This window comes from Hoplias malabaricus, chromosome Y (genome assembly GCF_029633855.1).
Source record: "Hoplias malabaricus isolate fHopMal1 chromosome Y, fHopMal1.hap1, whole genome shotgun sequence".
NCBI classification, from domain to species: domain Eukaryota; kingdom Metazoa; phylum Chordata; class Actinopteri; order Characiformes; family Erythrinidae; genus Hoplias; species Hoplias malabaricus.
Genome location: NC_089820.1, coordinates 43,251,130 through 43,272,438, shown reverse-complemented (window position 1 = coordinate 43,272,438; position 21,309 = coordinate 43,251,130). Strand labels below are relative to the sequence as shown.

The following is a 21,309-nucleotide window of genomic DNA, read 5'->3' as shown; positions in this document are numbered from 1 at the left end:
TGCCCTGTGTTGGCGGCTTTATTCCGGAGAACTTAGGACATTTTAGGCGGAAAACACCACAACAAACGCCTTCAACGCATATCTGCCAATTAGAAGAAAATAGAACAAGTGTAGGAGTCAAGGAACTAACCTTTAAGGAGGAAGGAATGTAAAAGAGCATGTAAGCCCTAAAAATTTGAAGGATATACAGGTAAGCCTCGGTTTAACCACTACAAGGTATATAAATAGTTTAATTACGTTTGCACTTCTTTATAATACTAAAACGTTGTTTTCTGGCCGTCTTATCGGCATACACCACTTTCTGTCACATATTTTGTTTTTCATTTCCTGTCTACCTGGCATAACAGAACTTAAAGCCCCTCCCTAACAACCAACCTAATATTCTATTTATTCCTTATTGGAATTTCCCGCTCCACCTTAAAGGGTGCAGCCGTTGCTGTTGAACCATTTAAGTTGGAGCGTAAAGTCTCCATAAGAACCAAGAAAATACGCGTCAGAAGGCGGCAACTTTGCCCTCGGGTAAATGGTGATGCTAATTTAAGGTGATTCCTGACTGACTGGTTTAAATGCCACTAAACTGCAAAAGAGCACTAGATTTATGATATCATGCTGTGTACTTCCGTAAATGATTCATTTGAGCTCAATGGTTCTCTTGTTTACCTAATCGTCCTAAGTATCTTCATATTTCTTTGGTTTTAAACACTACAAACAGGATCAAAGGTTATTTGCAGGGTTTATTTATTTTTCATTTATTTGATTGCTCTCATGAATCGATTTATACAATATACATATATGTAAGTAATCAGTAACTACAATGAATTATTCCGTATGTACTATTAAATGATCTGTAAATATCCATTAAATCATGAATCTTACAGATCATTAGAAGTTTCCTTTTGATATAATTGTAAAGGACTATTATTCATGTTTTTTCTGATGTCAGGTTCTTGTTTTTTTATGTACCTGTAAAAGTGTGTATTTTTATATATACATACATACATATATATATATATATATATATATATATATATATATATATATATATATATATATATATATATATCTTTTCTAGTTCTGTTTTGTGCCAAATTTAAAAAGCATTACACTCTGAACATGTCTTCACGTCTACACATCTTCAGTGTGAATGGCTGGGGCTGAACTACGCACTGTGCAATCACGAAAGCATAGAAGTTTAAAAGGCATGTTTTTGCAATTTGGTATTTTTGTAAAGTATTGCCAGTGTCATGTTTTATGTTTTAAACAATGTTTTATTTTTCTTATTCTTCCCTTCTGTAGGATTCCCGTATCCCCTAGCCATGGCACATGATGACCGCATGGCCATTCTGGCAGATGAAGAAGAAGAGGAGCAGAAAAGGAGCAATGCACTTTCTGAACGTTTTAATAGACTTTCTTTGGAGGTCCACAGTGACCCTGTAGACACAAAACTGGCAAATAAACCCAATACTAGTGACCCCGACACAGAAATACAAACCCCAGTGACTGCAGAGGAACTGAACTGTTGCAAACGCTTGTATCTCAGAGTAAATCACCATCTCCTGGTCTCAAAAGTATTTTACTTCTTCTTCTATGCTGCATATGGCTCACTACATCCTCTACTGCCTGTTTACTATAAACAGTTGGGCATAACTGCCACCTATAGTGGCTTGCTGGTGGGGATCAGGTACTTTATAGAGTTCTGTAGTGCTCCCTTCTGGGGAGTAGTTGCTGACCGCTACAAAAAGGGAAAAGCTGTGTTGTTGTTTTCAGTTTTCTGCTGGTTGATGTTCAACTGTGGGATTGGCTTTGTGAAACCAGCAGCTATGAGTTGTAGACTGGTTAACTCCATCACAACCACAACTTTAGCACCAACTGTAGCCTCCACCAATGAGACTTTAGCTGCACCCACTGCTACCACCAACTGGACTTTTGCCCTAACTGTACCTAGCACCAATTGGACTCTAGCTCCAACCAAAACTTATAGCAATGATACTTCAGCTGTAGCTTCCACAAATGATATTTTAGCTTCAACTGTAGCTTCCATCAATATTACTTTAGCTCCAACTGTAGCTTCCGATAAATCCAATTTAGCTTCAAATCTAGCCACCTCCAATGGAACTTTATCATTTTCTCCAAATTCCACTTATGGGAATGGAACATCTTTCCCAATTCACTCCTCAGTCAATCACACCAGGAAGCGCAGAGCTCTGAATGGACATCGCACCAATTTGTTTCTGCTTTTCTCCAATCAGAAACAAGGCTATATATTTCAACGCCGGTTCAGACGAGATGCTAACACTAGCATGACTCCATCTTCACAGAATGGGCAGAACTTGAGTTCTTCCATTTATCCTCAGCCCATTACCACTGTTCAAGTTGCCACCATAAGTTCTACAGACTCTACCACCAGCACACTTCCCACACCTGAGGATAGCACCACTTCTGAACCACCTGAATATAAGATTGACTACAACCAGGATCAGGTGGAGGCCATCTTCCTCCTCATTCTGCTTGTCGTCATCATCGGGGAGTTTTTCAGTGCACCTGCAGTAACCATTGTGGACACAGTAAGTGCCAAAAAACTCCCTGAAACCTAAGTTTATTATTTCAGGTATTCGACTTAATATCATATGCAGAAACCACAATAACATATACACTAACAAATGAGAAGAAAAACTGTGCCAGATTGATGGTGTGGATCTCAGTTGATTTGCTGTGGGGATCCTTGACAGGAGGGAGCAGCCGAAAGTAGAAGATTAAGATTAACACCATTTAGTTACTAGTTTTAGGTTTTGTAGTTATGAAAGTGAAGTATACATTTATAAATAATAGACATAAATAATAAACCAGTGCCATATAAGAAAGTTCATTCTCTTCATTAACTTCTTATTATGTTGTTTAATAGTGTTGAAGTTTAGAATTAGCCTTACATGCAGTATGGAGAAATGTCCAAGGAAAATGTATGTAGGACAAAACATTGTGCTAACAGCAATTATTTCAGGAAGTTGTTCATTTTTCCCATAGAGAAATTCAGCTTTAATCTAGCGCTCATTATATGGGCCTAACAAAGTTTACAAATACATGCATGACTTCAGCCCGTGTGCATGTGTAAGGATGTAGTGTTTATCTCTGGATGTTTTCACAGGTGACTCTGCAATACCTGGGCCCTCATCGAGACCGTTATGGCCTTCAAAGAATGTGGGGTTCTCTAGGCTGGGGTTTGGCCATGCTCTCCGTAGGGATCTGGATTGACCACACTCATGTTGTATACATCATCGATGGCATAGTGGGATGTGTTATGCCAGATTATAAAAACTACCAGATTGCGTTTATTGTCTTCGGCGTGCTAATGGCAACGGCTTTATTTGTTGCGACTCAGTTCCATTTTGACTTCCAGAGGTTGGAGGAGTTACAAAGGAACCAGAACCAGAGTGATGCCCAGAACGGTACCTCATCTTCAGGCACAGCAGAGAGCACAGAGCTCCCTGAGGGTCAGGAGTTCCGTTACTTGGAACTGCTGCGGCTTCTCTGTGAAGTTCGCTACAGCACAGTTTTGTTTGTGGCCTGGTTCATGGGTTTCGGTTATGGGTTCGTCTTCACCTTCCTCTACTGGCATCTGGAGGATCTGAATGGGACCCCCACTTTGTTTGGAGTGTGTTCCGTCCTGAGCCACATCTCTGAACTGGCTGCTTATTTCACCAGTCACAAGCTCATCGAACTGGTGGGTCACATCAGGTAAGACTAGACCTTTTTGTTACGTCTTTGGTGTCTTAACTGTAAGAGAGAATGTGAAGTATGGCACTTTGTCCCAAATCCTTCTGTATGTGTGTGTAAGGGGTCTGGTTTGCTGCGCTTCTGGGATTTTTCTCTTTACAGTCATTCAGTTCAACCCCACAACACAGTTCTGTAGCTAGCTTTCTCGCTCTCTCTCTCTCTCTCTCTCTCTCTCTCTCTCTCTCTCTCTGTCCTTCTGTCTTTTTCAGGGCAGGGTGTGATTCTGTAGATTCTGTAGATCATTACGTGTTAACCACATGATATCTGCTATCATCTCATAATAAAATAGGTCTTGGTGATAGGGTTAAAAATGTATGTTAATTTTTTGAAAATAAATAAAAATGTTTAGGCATGTGGCCCATTCCAGAATACATTTCAAGTATAGAATGTGAATATATATATATATATGTATGTATGTATGTATGTATCTGCTGATCTTAAACTTGTAACATTTAAAACATTTATTCAGAAAAACTAATTCCTAACAGAAAAATCTGTCAACTCTGTTACAGACAAATTGGATGAAATATACATAGTTAACATATATATAACATATATATACCCCGGTCTTCTTTAAAATAACTTTTCACATTTTTCATCTTTTGTGCTTTTTATTTATGCCTAAAATTAAGATCAAACATTATTATTATTGAAAGTTTAATATAATAAATATTAATACTTAAATGTGATTCAATAAAATTTTTTATGATAAATAACAAGATCTTTATCTGTGAGAGTCTAAATGTACCCGCAATTCTGGAATGACACATGTAGAGTTTGGCCTATTCCATCAGTTATATTATGAATAGTTCCAAAGATTGTCTAATCCACATTCAAATATATCGTTAAATACAGGCCCACACTGCTTTTGTTGTTTTTTTTGTTTGTAAAACATAATATGTGGGCAAGTTTTTAGTGTCATTTAGAAAGCTAGAACTGTATTCTGGGTTTGATTTGAGCAGGGATGCCAGTTTAATTCAGGGACTGCATATTTCGAAGGACACTTTTATAGGTTTATTACATCTTTCATTGAATTCTGGACGGTTGAATCAGGACAAGCAAGTAAAAAAATATGCATTAACAACGGCAATGGAAACATTTCCCAGATTCTTTAACTTTTCGTTCTTTTTTTTAAAATTGTCTTTATCATATATGTATACCAGAAAGTTTAAGTCTTCTCTACACAGGCAGACAAACTTCATGTGCAGTATATGTTTCTCTTATCTGTCTATTTGTCTCTCTCACTGCTGCGTGATTGGATGTGTGCGCAGCTGACGTCACCCGCACTACTCACTTGGACTTTTAGTTCTCAGCTTGGCTTCTTCGCTCTGGGGAGTCTGTTAAATTTTTTTAGGGTGACCAGATCTGAGATGGTGAAAAAGAGGACACGCCTCCGTCGGGAGCCGGTGGTGATGAGCTCTTGCCCCTCGTTGCCGTTGTGTGCTTATTGTTAGATCCTTTACACCTTTATTTACTACACAAAACATGGGAATTTCTTTTTTAATTCATCCGAGAACTTACATTTACTTTTCGTCATAGCTGCTCGAGATGAGGGTAGGTCCATGAGCTTTGGCTGACGTAAACAAGGACTACTGACGTGCAGACTGACCAATTAAATTTTTACAGAGAAGGTTATCAGCTCTACAGTCAGACCGTGCAATCCGAAGATTTTAGGCTATTTCACCACTCCCCCTTCTCACTCAAGCGAACCAATCGGAGTAGAGGAGGGCGGGACTAGTTTGTGGACGAAATGCTTCTCGAAATTCTATGTAAGCTCTAGAAAAACAAAATCACGGACGTTTGTGAAATTCCGCCCGAACATGTTTTAAGTCTAAAAAAGAGGACGTCTGGTCACCCTAATTTTTGTAAAAGTAAAAACAATATGCATGATGCACATACAGTATTTGTATATTAGCCCTCTTAGCCACAATGCTAATCTGGGCAGACACTTATACCTGCTAGCAACAAGCTAACAACTGAAGTGAAATATTTTCTCTCTCTCTGCGTATATATATACACACACACACACACACACACACACACACATATATATATATATATATATATATATAGCAAGTGAAAGAGAAAAAAACTCAGAGCATTAGAGACATATGAAGTGTGTAAATATATCTAATGCTCTGAGGTTTTTTTCTCTTGCTCATAAGCATTTTGGATGTCTTTCAACATTAACATTTCCACATAAATTCACCTGAGTTTTTCTTTTTAAAAAAAATCACCACACAGTATGATTCGGGGTTAAAAACCTTGAAAGAGTAGGGCAACATAATCCTCTTTTTAGACCGTCTGGACAGTTTAACAGCTTGCTAAACATAAAGCATCCTAATAAGTCGAGACTCAACACAGTCTCCTGAGGCAGCATAAAGTGAGGAAGCAAGGGATAAACTTTAATACTAGCTACATGTGCTTTAGAGAGGGGCTCGGACATACGGTGCTTAGTTCAACATGGGTTACATGTGGTACGTTTTTTTTTATCATTATAAGGTTATTAAATGTATAAGGAATGTGCATGAATTAAAACGTGAAAAAAATCAGTGTAGCTGACACTAGAAGCCAAAAAGATATTAAACGAACATCAAGCAAAAATGTCACCAAAAAATAAGCCAAATCTACCATAAGGATTTGAGCGTAAAGTCTAATCGCCCTTTTTAGATCACTACTTCGCCTTTTCACAGTGACAGGCCTGTCTGCTCTGCGTGAGCTGCATGAGCTGTCTGTATATTTTATATGACTCAAAGAGCCAAGCAGAAATTAAAAAAAGGAAAAGAGATAATTTTTGTTTGGTTGAGCTGGCTTTGAGTTTGGGTGGGCAAAGAAGAAATTTGGGTGGGCAATGCCCAACCCTGCCCCCCTCTAGAGCTATCCCTGGTTAAATATCACACACACAGACACTTATGATAAACACCCATCAACGGAAATCTATTTGAAAATGTGTAACTTGTAAGAACCATGGGACCTGGGACCCATAAATGAAACTTAGCATCAATAAACAATATCAGTAAAGATGTTGGCATGAATATTAGAACACAAGGTTTTGTTCTGATAGCAATTAAATAGGATTGAAAATTGTTACAGTGTTCAGCTGCAGTCACTTGCTATATATTCAAATGTGTGTGTGTGTGTGTGTGTGTGTGTGTGTGTGTGTGTGTTTGTGTCCACAGAGTTCTGTACATTGGTCTGGCGTGTAATACTGCCCGTTACCTTTACATCTCTTATCTTCAGAATGCCTGGACTGTTCTGCCCATGGAGGTGTTGCAAGGTAAAATAAATATCAGTAAGACATTTTTTCATTCAAATAAACTATTATTCCTAGTGACAGAGTCACAGTCAAAAGAAAGCTAATGTCACTGTCCCAATTCTCGGTATTCAGTAACTTAAAAGATGTGGAGCAGCTGAAGCTGTTTCCTCTAGAATAATGGAGCTTCAGCCTGTACAATTCAAATGATGTAGGATCCAAAATATATTGGTTTCTGTATTCAAGTATGAGACCTATTTTGTCTTCATAAAGATAATAATAATATTGTCTAATCACCCCGTCCTGTAAGGATATTTGCATATGCATCTGTGTGTGTGTATGTATGTTTTCTTTGACAAAAGACAGAAATGTCGATGTAGATTAAGATGGATAATATTCAGCAGAGATTTCACTGCCTTTCAGCACATTTCCCTCCAGCTCTTGCTCTCTTATGATTAGTGCTTCACTCTCTGTTTTCTTTGGAACAATCTGTACAAACACACACACACAAAACAAACACTCAGCCAGGTATCTGTTCTCACACAATAACCAGAGATGTGTAGACTGTCATAAACCAATCCTACAAGAATAAACTTGGAATGTGTATGTGTATCTGTGTGTGTGTGTATTAAAGGTGTAACCCATGCAGCTGTATGGGCAGCATGTATCTCGTACCTGAGTGCTGCTGTTCCTCCTGCTTTCCGGACCTCTGCCCAGGGGATTCTACAAGGACTTCACCTTGGTCTCGGCAGGGGCTGCGGTGCCATGGTGGGCGGAGTCTTTGTCAACTACTTTGGTGAGACCCCCAGAAAACATTCATTTATTCATTATCTGTAACCGCTTATCCAGTTCAGGGTCACGGTGGGTCCAGAGGCTACCTGGAATCATTGGGCACAAGGGGGGAATACACCCTGGAGGGGGCGCCAGTCCTTCACAGGGCAACACACACACACACTCACACATTCACTCACACACTCACACCTACGGACACTTTTGAGCCGCAAATCCACCTACCAACGTGTGTTTTTGACACTACCTGCCATGTTTATCTTCCATGTTGTCATGTAAACAGCCATCCTGTCCAAAATGTAGCAAGGAGAAATTCAAATTTATAACATGGTGTTTTGTAATATTTGAATGTGATATCACAAATATCAAGACAAAAAAGTTACCTCAGCTCAACATACTTGAAAGAGAACACTGACAGTTGTATATGTGTTTAAATGTATACATAAATTCATACATACAAACATGTTTAGCTGATGTAACAGAACTAGAATTAAGTGTTCTCCTCCAAGAGTGTTGAGCTGCAATGGAGCAGTTTGAAAGGTTGTCGTGGAGTGTGGGGACTCCTGAAGCCATAAAGGAAAGCAGAAAGGAGTAAACCTTCTATAGTGTTACTTTAGGGTAAAAAGAAATGAAAACTATTCAAAGTAGATATGGTTTTCTCAAGATGGCGATGACGCAAATAGCTCAGTAGCTGATGTGTCATTATTTCCTGTCTAAGGTTTGTATTTGTGAACGTGTTAGTTTTGAATGTGCCTGTATGTGTGTAGGAGTTTGTGTTGATCATTTGAAGAAACACAAAATTTCTATTGCATTTTGCTGATGATTGTGCATGACAGGAAGATTGATATATGTTGAACATATTTGGATGAGATTTGAAAGTGTAGATTTAACTGTGTTATGCACTTCCAGGCCCGGCAGAGACTTTCAGGGGGATTGGAATGACCTCTCTGGTCATTCTCCTACTATTTGCCCTCATCCAGCATGTCACTGAGAAGGACAAGCACACAGGTTAGTGAGAGAGAGAGAGAGAGAGAGAGAGAGAGAGAGAGAGAGAGAGAGAGAGAGAGAGAGAGAGAGAGACAGAGAGAGAGAGTATCTAAACACAAAACTCTGTCATAATTAAAATATCAATATGTAAATAGGCATAGTTCAAGGAAACTATATCATCACAAAACTAATAAAGAGAAAGAATGAAAAACAAGATTATCAGATATTATCTCTATAACATTTGGCCATGGTCTAATAGTTAGTGTAGAGGGCTTCAGACCAAAAGGTCGACTGATTGATCTACGCGACCTGGCTGAGGTGTCCTTGGGGAAGGAGCACCCTAAATGGTGTAGAGGCTGGTTGTCCACTCCTCTAGGTGCATGTGTTCATTTCATAAAGAAAAAAGAAACAATGTCTGCGCTAATCTTTACAGATAGTTCATAAATAAGTAATAACATGTTTAATAACGTGTTAATAATACAGTAACAATCTGCATTTACTCATAAATAAAATGTTGGTATCCTAATTGTTAATAAATAAGTATTCACCAATTGCATCTTTAACTCGTTTTGAAATATTCAGATTAACACCCCAAAAACGGTTAGTGCAATAGTTTTGCTGTAGCTATGTGTAAATAAATAGAAAGGATTGTAGGATTTATCTAATGCTGCAACCCTCAGACACAGGAGTAAGAGGCAAAAGAAGAGATTTTAACAGGGACTGTCATTTTCTGCATGCAGTGTCATAAGACAAGGCAGAGAAAAAATATAGAACAAAACAAAGTAATCAGGGATCAATACTGTTACAAGAGAGTGACAATAACATGCAAAAAGGCAGAGTGCAGGTCAGGGTACTTATTATTAAAGTTATTAAACTTATTAAAGGAAATGGTTCTATACAAAGCCATGGGCACATTTACCATGCAATTTAAGGGTTCTATGCATTGTTAAGGGATCCTTCAGATTGAAAAATGTGCTATAAATGATTTTATATAGCACCTTTCAGAAAATGCTTCTATATAGGACCAAAAAGGGATTTTCTATTGTTACACTGTCAAGCTTTTAACAGCACAAGGACTGGTTTTGGTTCCATATAGAACACTTCTCTAAAAGGTGTTATATTGAATCATCTATAGCACATTCAGAACCCCTTTACAATGCATATGCACACATGTGTATGTGTAACACAAAATAGTTCAATATTGAACCCTGGGTGTTCAGGTTTTAAATAAATAACCATTTTCTTTACTGAAAAACCCTTGTAGAACCATTATTTGTAAATGTGTGGGTATATAAAGGCTGGATAAAAGGCGATGACAAACAGGTGTGTAAGACAGGGAAGAGTCAGCTCTTTGAACTCCAAAGAAGCTGACTGAAGGGATGGCAAGTAGGTGTGACAAATTCTTTAAAAGAAACCACTGTGCTGATCTGATCTCTTTAAAATCCTTTTGGATCAGTCTTGTGAAGAATGAAATTGTGAGTTTTTTAGTGTGAATTTGATCTCTCAGTATTGGTGAAGATTATGTAGTTGGTCTGATATTTATTAAGAATGAAAAAGTAAAGGTTTAAGTAAATGGCTGCTCTTTGTTTTTCATCTGATTTTGTAAAGAAATAGCAGGTGTTTTAGTGGTGCTCTGATGAAGAGTCTAATTTTTTTCCATATTCCATTTTCTTTTTCACCCTACAGTGGACAAGATGCTTGCGGAGAACATCCCAGTTCCCTCAAGTCCAGTTCCCATAGCTACCATCGATCTGGTCCAGAACCAGGAGGTGGAAACCCCACCTGTGTGGAAGGAGCCCAAACTCCCTGCTAGGAAAACCCGGCACCAGGAGGAGCAGGAAGACGTCAGTAAACCAGCGTGGGCCCTCAGTGTTTCACCATGGGTTACCATCGCTTTTGCAATTGCCCAGATCAAAGAAGTGGTCGTCATGATGAAGAAACAACCACTCACTGAAGTCCAGTCCCTGCAGGTAACAAGCGGTTAAAGGTAAACCGAGGGTCAGGCGTATTAGAGATTCATGGATCAATGCAGTTGCTTGAGTGTGATAAATATTATGTTTTACATTGCATGCTTCTCTCAGAAGGAACAAGGTAAGTTTGTTTACTGATTAGAAACTTTAGAAATATTAAAATTGTTTCAGACACATACGATATGTACATGGTAACATTAAAAATGAAGAAAAAAAAACACTTACATATTGTGTATGTTAAATGTCAAAACAAAATGAATTTGGCTACTTCACGATGCACCCATTGTTCGAACAGAGCTTGTATAATCTCCATAGAATAAAAAACCTATAGACTAGCTGCACACAAGCTTAAATTCACATTCCCCATTTCAAACCTTTGGTTATTTATTGTAGCACAAATAGAGGAACAAGCTTCAGATACCAAATATGTTTTAGCAGGTTGATTGCATTTGAGGTGAGAAAGAAAACTATGTACATTTGATTTTTCACCAAAAGAGTTAATAGGTAATAGTGAGTCCCCACCTGTGCACAAATACCATTTGTGTGTGCACTTATTAATCCAGTAATTCCCCACAAATGTAGGAGAGCAGTAACAAGATTTTTTTTTCTGTGTATTATTTGTTGCTCATTTCAGGACTCGGAGCTTCCTCCTGATTCTCAGAGTGATAAAACTTCCTGCTCAAGTCCAGACTCTTCTCCCATCGGACCACACTCCCCGCGGGACGGGGGATCCCCAAAGGACTGAGCTCTGTAGCTAAATCCTCAAGAGCCCATCCAGAATACAGAGGAATCTGAGCTGGAATACAACTCCATAAACAAACTCTTTTAAGGATACATTTGATAAAATATAGACTATTAAGCCTATCTACAGCGAACGTGTACATGATCACATGTTTTCAACTTTTTTCTTGTGTGTGTGGTTAAATTATTTTCTATACTTTTACCATTTAAATTTACTTATACTGTCTTCAAGTTATGTCAGAAATGTCGTATTTATGATGAGTACTCATGAACACGAGAACAACATTGCAATGATTACTTGGAAAGTGATATTTTCATAAGCTCTAGGTATGTATAAAGCAGCATTAGCCACTGAATATTGGTTTGTGAATTGTGTTGTTTAGTTGTATAGTAGCTGCATATGAGCACAGCAGAATGAAGTCTGTCTGATGATTCTAAGTGGATTAAAAGCACTCATCTTATGTAAACGCCCTGCTCTTTATTTCACTGCAGTATTTCACAGTACATTCCAAAGTTCAATTTTACCAAAAGAACCAAGGTTTTGTGTTGGAAACTGCCAAGGAGGACTTCAAGGCAGCATTATTCATTCTTTCTCACAGATGTATTTCTGTATCATAGTTAATTTAATAGCTAAGTTGGATAAGATATATAGCATTGATAATATATACAGAATGTGGGCTGGTTCCACAAATTCAGCTATTCTTATTCACAGCAAGCTTCATTGAGGTCATAGCACCTTTCAGAGAAAATATCAAACTCTGAAAGTAAATACTGCTCTGATTATATTGTATTGTATTGCTGTATACACAGTGTTGCCTTTATATCTCTCAAACAGCAGTGGGCAGCACTGCAGTGGCAAATGTTGGCCAGCACTGAGTTCCATATGCGCCTAGACATAAGCCATAATCTTATAAATCCAGGGCTTATCTCACAAGGAATGATTTCTTGTGAAAAAAAAAAAAAGTTGTAATGATGTTTGACAAACTGTGCTTTGATATATACCTCTCTGTGTCATGTTCCAAAGAGGATTTTCAAGTCTACAGCCATGAAACCTCATAGAATGCCAGGACATATCCAGGTGAAAAAGCTTGGTCTGTAATGAACATTTGTTGCTGTTTTGAGTAAAACCAAATAGTAAATAAAAAAAAATACAGAGATGTTTAGTTTGTTTCTTCAGTGCAGAAGGAGAAGGAGGCTTGAGGGTGGATGGTTGTCAGTTCCACCCCCTGGATTGAGGAACGATGTGAGTGAAGGAACAGAGAATAAAGGTAGCCTTGAGCAAAGCACATAACCAACAAATGCTCCTGGGTACTGAGGTGGCTGCTTTCTGCTCCAGGTGTGTGTGTGTGTGTATGGTTGTCCTCAACTCTACTAGTCATCAGTGTGCTATAAATACAGAGACTAAATTTCAGTGTACTGCTGTGCAATGGCTCTGCTTCTTGCCAGCTTTAAGTTCTACTTTATAGAGTACGTCTACAATAGTGGGGAAACAATTTTCTCTCAAGTTTGTTTATGTTTACATCATGCTTTTCAAGATTTGGAGTTCTTTCCGTTGTCTAAAAACTCCAGATGCCTTTGCTCTGCCATGAGCAAAGAAAGGAAAAGCCTAGAGAGACAATAATTTTTTTTTTGACACTGGGGCTTGAGCTGTTTCAAGCATGCAAGTTTTGAGCATGCAAACAGATTGGAGAGCTGGCAAATGGTGAGAAAATCCTTAGAATTTTATATAAATAAAAATGTTGGGATTAAAATCGTTAATCCTTTGTCTGGTTTTGTGTGTAGATGTGTGTTTCAGTGTCTCAGTGGTTCACTCTGCGTCTACACTGGTTCACGGTTGTTATCTGTTTTGTTTCTGTTCTAGTTTGTTTCTAGTATCCTGGTTGTGTTTATTTTCTGCCTGTGCTTTTGTTCTGTTATTTGTCATAATAAAAGTGTTTCCTTGCATGTACGTCTGCTTCATCCTCCCTGCAGCCGACACTAGTGCATCTTTTAAGGTGGAACTTGGTAAACATGGAACTGACTTTAACCTTGTCTAACCAACCTATGCTTTTACATGTCCTTCTCTGCTTCTGTGAGTGTTTCTGTGAGTCACTAGGGGACTGTGCTTGAGCTCTCAACACATCACAGCTATGACCCTGTTCACCACTACCATTTTTTGTGTAATGATCTCCCTCTTGTGTTCTATTTTTGAAATAAAGCTTTCTGTGAAAATATGTCACCTAACCTTGCACTCTTCCAACATTGCACTCTTGCCAGCTCTTCCCTCTGCTTTACACTCGATTGTTCTCTTTCCAGATGTCATTATAGCTCATCATGCTTGGAGAACACAAATTGCTAATGATGTTCAGTTCATAATTTAAAAGAAATAATAATTAAAACCTTAGATGCATACTGAGAAATAGAGGAAGCCTTAGAGTAAGTTTAAGGCCCTTCAGCCCAAACAGGCCTGAAGTCATGAAGGACCATTTCATTTTCTCTTCCTCGTGTCATACAAGTACCACAGTTTACATGTTTCAGGTCACAAGGCCTTCCAGATGTTTATGCTGTAAATAATGCATTACGTAATTTTAAGGCAGAAGCACTTTTCTGAGAAATTGTGTTAGCTAGGGGCACATTTGGCTCTTGTCAGCAATAAAGGAGGCTGAGTTTTTCTGGGATTCACTGAGTCAGGGAGTTTATGGGGACGTGTAGGTGGGGCAGTAGGCGGAGCCTATTCTCCAGAGCCTTGTAGAGCTTAAACATCAAATACAATTCTTACAATAATTACCACATAAAGACTATTACTGCTTTTCCAAACAGGGTGGTCACGCATACCACCTACAAACAACTTACGAATGTTTGATCACTTCTGCAGCTTGTGAATAAAAGTTGGCTGGCTTTGTGAATGCCATGCTCCTTAGCTCTGGTAATGCCTGCAGTTGAAGAACTTACAATGCTTTGATTTACAATGCTTACATTTATTAATGTGGTCACTAAAGTCAGTAAGAGGTTGCAGGATTAATAGTTAATTTAATCATTAAATCAAGATTACTTTGATAGATTGATGCCCTGACCAAACTGTGATCATGCCTAGCACTGCAAACCCACCACTACCCTGACTAGGAGAATGATTACAGGAGATGAGTGAATAAATCAAGTCTTTTTGTTCTCTTTGATGTCTAGATAGATACTGTCAAGTGAGCACACTGCCCGTTAGTACTTCAGGGATTGAATTTAAGGCTTATTGACTTCAGTAACCACCAACATTTTTTACATTACCAAAGCACAATGGAATCAACCTATACCAGATTTCTTCAAATCCTGATCTTGAATCCAGTATCCATTTTAAAATGACCAACTGGTATTACACTCTACCTGGTCAGTCAGATAAATTCACAGTTAGAAATAGTGTCAAACCCTTTTAAAATATCGGCCTGGAACCTGGATCTAGGTGTTTGAAGTCCTACGCCATTAGCAATTTTAATACATGCCAAAAATATAACTTGCCTATTATATGTTTCAAATTTTGTTGTCTGATCTACAGCAGCCAAATTGTATTAAAATGACCCATGTCCTAAGTACCTACAGGCTATTAGATATCCCATAGGGTCACTAGCTAGAGACTAGAATAGGAACTGTTCAGCACTGCCAGATGTAAAGAGACTCTGTGACAAAAACGTATATTTAAGGACATTTTAAACTGAGACAGATAGGAAAAGTATGTATACTGCCACTGTGCCACTGCCAGGCTGTCATTGTAAATAAAACATTTGTTCTTAACAATTTGCCTGGTATTAACTAAAGGTTACAATATACTATCGTGCAAAATAAAGTACAGCTTCTTTTAATTCTATGGGTTTACGTATATGGATATTTTAAAAATAATTTTCAGGGCCCAATCAGATCTTAAATTTAAATAAAAACCACTTCGTATTCCACTTATCATCATTTATTTAACAGCAATGAAGCCAAAATTCAGAAGCCATGTGAGAAATACTAAGTACACTCTCTATCAATAGCTTGTTCCAGCTTTAGCAGCAACAACTTAAAGTTACCATATTTTTATCACTTTATCATTTTCTCACATCATAATGGAGGAATCTTGGTCTATTCTACAATGTTCCTTCAGTTCATAGAGGTTTGTTGGCATTCACCTTTCGCTTATGCACAGCTCTTTTAAGGTCCTGCCAGAGCCTTTCATTTAGGGTTAATGTATGGACATTGACTGGGTCATTGCAAAACATTCATTCTTTCCTTTTGCAGCCATTCTTGTTGTAGATTTGTTGGTATGATTAGGATCATTGTCCTGTTGCATGACCCAATTTTGGTCAAGCTTTAGCTGTCAGATTGATGCCTCACATTTCGTTTTAGAAAGATTTTGTGCACAGAGGTGTTCATGGTCAACTCGTTGACTGCAAGGTGCCCAGGAATTGTGTGCTAAATAATTAATAATTAGTTGCTTTTACTAATATGCTGTTTTTGGATTACCCCAAATTAGGTGCTATGTTGATGTTCATGTTCTTTTTAGGAAAAACAGGCCTTATTCTGTTAACCATTTTGAATAGGCCAAGTTGAAGATTTTGTGGTTTATTAAAATATATTATTATGTTATTGTGTATAATGTGAGTGTTCAGTGATATTTCAACAGTGAGCCTTCATTGCTATGCTGTCAGTCGTAATACCACGCCCTTCTCAGCTGATATCCCGCCTCCCATGGCAGAATAGGGCCAAGAGTCTGAAACTAAAAAACATGGATCCAAAAGTAAAAAAAGAAAATGAAAAAAGATCTATAAGTGAAAAAAAGATATGAAACTAAAACAATAAAATCTCAATCTGAAAACATGAAATCTGTTGATTGAAACAGACATGACAAACATGAAAACATATAAGACTTCAAGTATCAAAACATACAAACCCGATTCCATAAAAGTTGGGACACTAAACAAATTGTGAATAAAAACTGAAGGCAATGATGTGGAGGTGAGAACAACTAATATTATATTCAGAATTGAACACAAATCACAGATCAAAAGTTTAAACTTAGAGAATGCATAATTTTAAGGGAAAAAAATATTGTTTCAAAATTTCATGGCAACAACAAACCCTAAAAAAGTTGGGACAAGGCCATTTTTTACCACTGTGTGGCATCCCCCCCTCTTCTTACAACACTCAACAGACGTCTGGGGACAGAGGAGACCAGTTTCTCAAGTTTAGAAATAGGAATGCTCTCCCATTCATGTCTAATACAGGCCTCTAACTGTTCAATTGTCTTGGGCCTTCTTTGTTGCACCTTCCTCTTTATGATGTGCCAAATGTTCTCTATAGGTGAAAGATCTGGACTGCAGGCTGGCCATTTCAGTGCCCGGATCCTTCTCCTACGTAGCCATGACGTTGTGATTGCTGCAGAATGTGGTCTGGCATTATCTTGTTGAAAAATGCAGGGTCTTCCCTGAAAGAGATGACGTCTAGATGGGAGCATATGTTGTTCTAGAACCTGAACATAGTTCTCTGTATTAATGGTGCCTTTCCAGACATGCAAGCTGCCCATGCCACAAGCACTCATGCAACCCCATACCATCAGTGATGCAGGTTTCTGAACGGAGCGTTGATAACAACTTGGGTTATCCTTGTCCTCTCTGGTCCGGATGACATGGCGTCCCAGTGTTCCATAAAGAATTTCAAATCGTGACTCATCTGACCACAGAACAGTCTTCCATTTTGCCACACTCCATTTTAAAAGACCCCTGGCCCAGTGCAAAAAAATGGCTTCCTCTTTGCACTGTAGAGTTTCAGCTGGCAACGGCGGATGGCACGGTGGATTGTGTTCACTGACAATGCTTTCTGGAAGTATTCCAGAGCCCATTCTGTTATTTCCTTGATGGTGGCATTCCTGTTTGAGGTGCAGTGACGTTTAAGGGCCCGGAGATCACGAGCATCCAGTAGAGTTTTACGGCCTTGACCCTTACGCACAGCGATTGTTTCATATTCTCTGAATCTTTTGATGATGTTATGCACGGTTAATGATGATAAGTATTTTTTATGCTGGGTAACACCATTCTGGTATTGCTGCACTATCTTTCTGCACAACAATGGTGGAATTGGTGATCCTCTTACCATCTTGTCTTCAGAAAGACACTGACACTCTGAGAAGCTCTTTTTATACCCAATCATGTTGTCAATTGACCTAATTAGTGTTAATTGGTCTTCCAGCTGTTCGTTATATGCTCAATTTCCTTTTTCCAGCCACTTATTGCTACTTGTCCCAACTTTTTTGGGATTTGTTGACGCTGTGAAATTTTGAATCAATGTATTCTTCCTTTAAAATGTTACATTTACTCAGATTAAACTTTTGATCTGTCATCTATGTTCTATTATGAATAAAATATTGACATTTGCCCTCTCCACATCATTGCATTCAGTTTTTATTCACAATTTGTTTAGTGGAAAAAATTTTTGGAATCCGGTTTGTACATAAAGTGAAAAATCTGCTCCATAGGCCTATAGAGTCTGAGATGTAGTTCTTGGGTTTTTCTCTGAGCATTGCAGTCTGACTTTGTGAGAAATTTACTTGGAATTTCCTGGGAAGATTGGCAACCAATGTTCAGTGTTTTCCAATTGTAAATAATGTTTCCCACTTCAAATTGCTTGGAAATTGTCTTATAAACCTTACCTAACTGATGGGCAAGACCTTCTCTGAGATTACTGTTGATGTCTTTCAACATTGGAATTGTGTTAACAAACACATGAATGTCAAGACTTCTGCTTGTATAGAGGTAGTCACACTTGCAGATAATCAAAGGTATTAGATTAGTAAGAGCATAACTAATTTTTGACATACTGCTTCAGCATTTTGGCCTAGTGTTTAATAAATAATAACATTGTGTTATTTGTCATGTGTTGCTCACCAGGTATGTAAAATCATAGTATATATAGAGCGTGTACTTTGTTTTTCACATGACTTTATAAGCTAATCAAAGAAGGGTTGTTGTCAAGGCTGTGTATCTCTCTCTCTCTCTCTCTCTCTCTCTCTCTTTCTCTCTCTCCTTCTCTCTCTCGCCCACACACATAAGGAGCAGAGAAGGTCAGCAGCTGTGATCTAGCACAGAGCCACACAAGTTGGCTGGTAATCTAATTATTAGTTTCAAAAAACATGATTTTCCAGGAAGCAGTGAAGCTACCTGCTTATTATTTCAGTATAGTATATATAAACAGTATATTTTGAAATTAAGCCTATAGTAATATGTTTCAATGATTGCTAGTTCAGTCCCCAGTGAGGTATTACCTTTTATGGCATTTGTCATTGCTCTTATCCTGAGGGACTTACATATTTTTTGGTACTTTTTTTTTTTTTTTTGCAAATGTAGTATTTGGAGTTTTGCCCATGGGCTCTTACCCCTATTTTACACCAGGTGCTTTAACGATACCATGCCACATTGTGCCTTGTACAATGTGGTCTTATGTTAAAGCTGGAGAAGGTGATTGTGTAGGAACCAGTTAATCCAGTGTAAAAACTAGTGTAATCCAGTTTATGAAAATAAAAATAAATAAATCCAATTGAAAATGTCCCATTTCCTACATTCAGCTCTCCTTCAAAAGCCACTTCTCTAAACTTCGGAAATGCCACTGCTTAATAAGATATTTTTTTCACACACGTTCCACTTGCTGCATGTCTTATTGACATGTAAGAAAACTCCCAACAGCTACATCTATCATCATTCTCCAATGAAAAACATGTTCAGTGAAACCTTGACTAATGGCCTTGTGTTAGCAGTGGTTCAAAAGATTCAAGAAGTTGCTGGTTTCATAAGTTAAAGAGGAAACGTGTGGCTTCCCAACAGATAATAAAATAATAAATAAAAGGGCCTGTGTGTGGTTGTGACTAAATTAAAACCATTTCATTCATGAGAAAATTTTCTCTTCAATATTGTGCAGCTCTGACTATGTTCCTTGAGAGTCTGGTGGTCTACGTCTCCTCAGTGGTCTTTAGCTTCAAACTAACTACACAGCAAATTCACCAGTGTTAAATCAACACTGTTAATGTTAACACTGAGAGTGTTAAATTATTACACCAACAGTGTTAATTTAACACTAATAGTGTTGATTTAACACTGGTGAATTTACTGTGTAGTTTTTTGGAGGTCTATTATCCTTCAGTATACCTTAATGTGCTTAATGTCCAATTATTTGTCATTGTACAAAATAAAACAAAATGGGTCTTTCATATTTAACCAGTCTGTGGCAGTGAACACACACACACACACACACACACTAGTGCAATGGTTCCCAAAGTTGGGGGGGCACAGCAAGGCAAATGAGCTACACACCTTTGAGCACTGCTAGCAAAAGATGGACAAGTTTGTGAAGGCTAAACATGCTGCAGCTAATGACTTTTCTCAAGCCACAAATTCCAAAGGAAAAACAAGAAAATATGTTGAGGCATGTCTCAAAGCAAGCTCATACCAATCACTGAGGAGATTAAATGTGTCATTTTTGCAGAGCAAATGTTTGTGAACCACTGCGCTAGTGCACTAGAGGCTATGAACACACACCCAGAGTGAGGGGCATCCATCCCTGGAGCCCAGGGAGCAGTTGTGGGTATTGTGCTTTGCTCAAGGGCACCATTACACCATTAGATCCATTAACCTTCAGCGAAAATTTAGGTCAAACCCATTTGTGCAGATCTACACGTCTACAAGATTTGCTCTAACTGACTCCTGGAAACTCTTCTATTTGCATATTCTGATTTGAATGAACAGTAGCCTCCACCTCCTCCACCCACACCAGGCCCAGATAAGGAAGTCAGATAAGAAGATAACTGACAATTGTCACATTTCCTGTGCTTTGTAGATAATTAGATTAGTCCTGAGACGTGTCTAAAAATGCATAGTTATTTAATGTTCAACCTTACTGAATTCACACTTACAACAGAAACACATTCCAAACATAAATGTCCAAAAAGCACATACCACAGCACCTAATATAAAGTTTCCAACTATTACTAAGTGTTAATAGACACGTTTATTACTGGTTAATAATGGTTATCTTGCAGCCTAAAAGAAATTCCAGCTTAGTGACATATGTATGCATATATAAATATAAATATAAATATGGCTAGAAAAACAGAAAATGGGAGGGAGCGAGAGAGAAAGAGAGGTGTGTGTGTGTGTGTGTGTGTTTGTGTGTATGTGTGTGTGTGTGTGTGTGTATGTGTGTGCGTGCATGCGTGGATACATGCGTGTGTGTGTGTGTGTGTAGGTGACAAGGTGTAGGAGGTGCGTGTGTGGGATGTTATGCCTGACTCACCCTGATAGGCTCAGAGTATTAGAAGAATCTCTTTCTCTCTCTCTCTCTCTCTCTCTCTCTCAGACACACACACACACATACACACACATTTTTTGTGTTCAAGATTGAGGTTACTCCCATCAGAAATCCTGTTCGGAAACAGACAATTTTGCTCTAACTAAATGATTCTGAATAATTCCCTTTTGGAATCTAACAACAGGAAACTGTATGTTAAAAAGGGCATGTTATGGAAAAAAATCACTTTGGGAGTGGAGCTCCTACCAAAGCCAAATTTGATCGAAGTGAGTTTTTTTTTTTTTTTTTTTTTTTTTCAAAAAACTTGGGCCGATCATTGGTTGGATCACTGAATCTTATGTACAGAGCAGGAGCTTCAGAGGTTTAAGGAGTAAAACAAAAGATAAACATAATACCAAGCTAAATAATATGATGAAAATGATTACAGAGAAGAAAGAGGACATAACAAAGATGACAAAAACAAGAGCATAGAGAAACTAGCCAAGCCTAGTTTTTTGCCGG

The 21,309-nt window shown here is 38.2% G+C and overlaps 1 protein-coding gene across 2 annotated transcripts; it reads left to right on the top strand.

Annotated features, from left to right (window-relative positions):
• Nucleotides 1-12,593, top strand: mfsd6a (major facilitator superfamily domain containing 6a). 2 transcript variants are annotated; one of them, XM_066657223.1, is made up of 8 exons: nt 1-190; nt 2,250-2,564; nt 3,143-3,732; nt 6,951-7,048; nt 7,659-7,820; nt 8,723-8,821; nt 10,487-10,770; nt 11,405-12,593. In XM_066657223.1, the coding sequence occupies exons 2-8, from the start codon at nt 2,301-2,303 to the stop codon at nt 11,513-11,515; spliced, it is 1,608 nt and encodes a 535-aa protein (XP_066513320.1). In that variant the 5' UTR covers nt 1-190; nt 2,250-2,300; the 3' UTR covers nt 11,516-12,593. The 2 variants fall into 2 exon arrangements, with proteins under 2 accessions (XP_066513320.1, XP_066513319.1); XM_066657222.1 differs by having other exon boundaries at nt 1,297-2,564.
• The last annotated feature ends 8,716 nt before the right edge of the window (nt 12,594-21,309 follow it).

Bases quoted from the DNA above. Each gene is read 5' to 3' on its own strand.
- mfsd6a (XM_066657222.1), top strand. From the start codon at position 1,317: ATGGCACATGATGACCGCATGGCCATTCTGGCAGATGAAGAAGAAGAG. The intron at 3,733-6,950 runs GTAAGACTAGAC...TTGTGTCCACAG, and splicing joins GAACTGGTGGGTCACATCAG to AGTTCTGTACATTGGTCTGG. The intron at 8,822-10,486 runs GTTAGTGAGAGA...TTCACCCTACAG, and splicing joins TGAGAAGGACAAGCACACAG to TGGACAAGATGCTTGCGGAG.